Source organism: Gadus morhua, chromosome 1, assembly GCF_902167405.1.
Source record: "Gadus morhua chromosome 1, gadMor3.0, whole genome shotgun sequence".
Taxonomy (NCBI): Eukaryota; Metazoa; Chordata; class Actinopteri; order Gadiformes; family Gadidae; genus Gadus; species Gadus morhua.
Genome location: NC_044048.1, coordinates 7,751,978 through 7,754,477, shown reverse-complemented (window position 1 = coordinate 7,754,477; position 2,500 = coordinate 7,751,978). Strand labels below are relative to the sequence as shown.

General features: G+C 39.4%; 1 protein-coding gene across 1 annotated transcript in view; it reads right to left on the bottom strand.

The window, feature by feature from the left end:
* Window positions 1-2,500, bottom strand: part of znf385a (zinc finger protein 385A) — a 59,514-nt gene that overhangs the window by 24,091 nt on the left and 32,923 nt on the right. Inside the window, 1 exon segment of the mRNA XM_030360320.1 lies at window positions 1,040-1,191. Coding sequence (XP_030216180.1) covers window positions 1,040-1,191 — 152 coding nt within the window.

Sequence of the window (2,500 nt, the reverse complement as noted above, 5' to 3'; positions counted from 1 at the left end):
CCACTTTTTTACAGCCCCCCCCCCCCCCCCCCCCCCCCCCCCCATCCCCATCTCCACACACACACACGCTGTATGAATAAAGTTTCATCTAAATGAAAATCTTGACTTGAATACCTCGTGCTCTTTGCCTGTTTGCAGCGTTCTATCTCAAAAAGTGAAGCACTTCCCCAGGCTTCTCCTCTTGCCCCCTCTCCTGGCCAGAGGGCTGTACAACACCTCTGTAGACCCACATCCTACTGAACGTATGGGAAGTAGAGACCGAGCAGAGACTTAAAATGCAACACTAATTGAGGAGAAGTCAGAGAGTAAACAAGAACAACAGAGTGACATCAACATTGGATGAGTTGGGCAGACTCATCCCCCCACACACCGAACAAACACACACGTTGGATGAGTCGGGAGGGACAGAGGAAGTGAAAAAGAGACCGGAGAACGAAAGGCAAGATAAAGAAAAAAATGTTGTTTTCTTTAAGGAACAACATCATGCCTGACGCATAACATATAGTAAGTGTTTCAGTAAACCCATCAATCCGGTTATTTCAGGTCACAAGTCTGAACCTTAAAGAGCTTTCATCTATCAAATAATTAGAGTGAGGGTGTGTTGTAAGGAAGCATCCAGGGCTGGGTGTACCGCTTGCTATCCCAGTATGTGTCAAAGACACATACTGGAGACTTGCAACAAGAGACAGATCTTCTCAACCAAAAATAAAGAGCTTAACACCTTCACAAGTGCATACACACACGCACACGCACTCGCACTCGCACTCGCACTCGCACACACACACACACACACACACACACACACACACACACACACACACACACACACACACACACACACAGACACACATACCCACAGACACATGCACACATTTTTACCCACGGCTGCATGTGTTTGGAATTACTTACACACTTTCACACACTACAGAATAAATGTTTGTATTGAGCATCAAAAGCATTTCTGAGAGGTTATTTTGAGGTAGACTCTAAGATGAATATAAGAAATGTATTTAATGTGCAGACATGGATCACTACTCACAGTGTTGAAGTTGTGAAACAGACCCATGCTGTGTTGAGGGGGGGCGGTCTCCATGGAGAACTGTAGAAAGGGCTTCATATCCAGGTGGGGCTGTATCACCGTGGGGGTCCGCAAAAACGCCGGCACTGCTGCGCCCACACGGTTTATACCTCCTAAACACCCAGAGAGAGAGAGAGAGAGAGAGAGAGAGAGAGAGAGAGAGAGAGAGAGAGAGAGAGAGAGAGAGAGAGAGAGAGAGAGAGAGAGAGAGAGAGAGAGAGAGAGAGAGAGAAGGTCAAGGTTATCATCCAATCATGTGTTCTTCAAATCGTGTGTTAATATATTATTATGAATACTCTTTGATGGTTCAGTCTAAACATTTATGAACCGATATCAGTGTTACATATTCACACATTTAATTGTTCCTTTGTCCAAGGAAGTCAAGAGAATTTAGCCCCAAAATAATAGGCTTAGTTTGAGAACCTTTAAAGACAGAATGTTATCAATGATACAAATCACATTGCCCCAAAAGGTAATTATCTTGTGACATTCCCATATGTCGTGTAGAAACGGTCTGTCTAGAAGGCTAACAATATATATATATATATATATATATATATATATATATATATATATATATATATATATATATATATATATTACGCATACATTTATGTGCACGTTTTTTGTACTATTCTTTTACTTTGTATCCAGAGTGCATTGTTTTTGTCTTATGATCTTCTACAGTCTCTAGAAGTTATTCAACTTTTTCCCAGTATTAAAAGGTAAACAAATATATTATATTATATATATTAAATTATGTTTAATTTATATATATATATTATAATATATCTTATATATGATGATATTATGTACTCATTTAATTATATACAGAAGATATTATCCATCATATATGGAAGATGTTATTTATTTTATGATATTATTATATACATATATGATCAAATAATATATTATGTATGGATCATAGTGAAGAGAAATGTGTTACCGCAACCAGTTCAGAAACCGGAAGTTACCAGAAAGTGCCAGTTCCATTCCTATTAGACATTTTCTGGTGCTATCTAGCATTCTTAGCTTGAACAGAGTTTTTTATCTAATCTACAATATCTACAATAAGATCATGAACATAGTGGAGGATTGAGACTTGTGACTTTAGTAGTGTGGACAACACAACACAACTTCAATAGTGGGAACAACATGACTAGGAAACATGACATTGCAAGTAAGCAGGCACCATATTAAGAATGTTTTGGGGGACTTTACCCAACTTAATATTATCAACACAAATATCCCCCACATTCATACACTCATTCATGCATACACACACACACACACACACACACACACACACACACACACACACACACACACACACACACACACACACACACACACACACACACACACACACACAAGGCTGACATTGTTCTCTGCTTCCTTATCTTGGTCACCACATTCATCTTG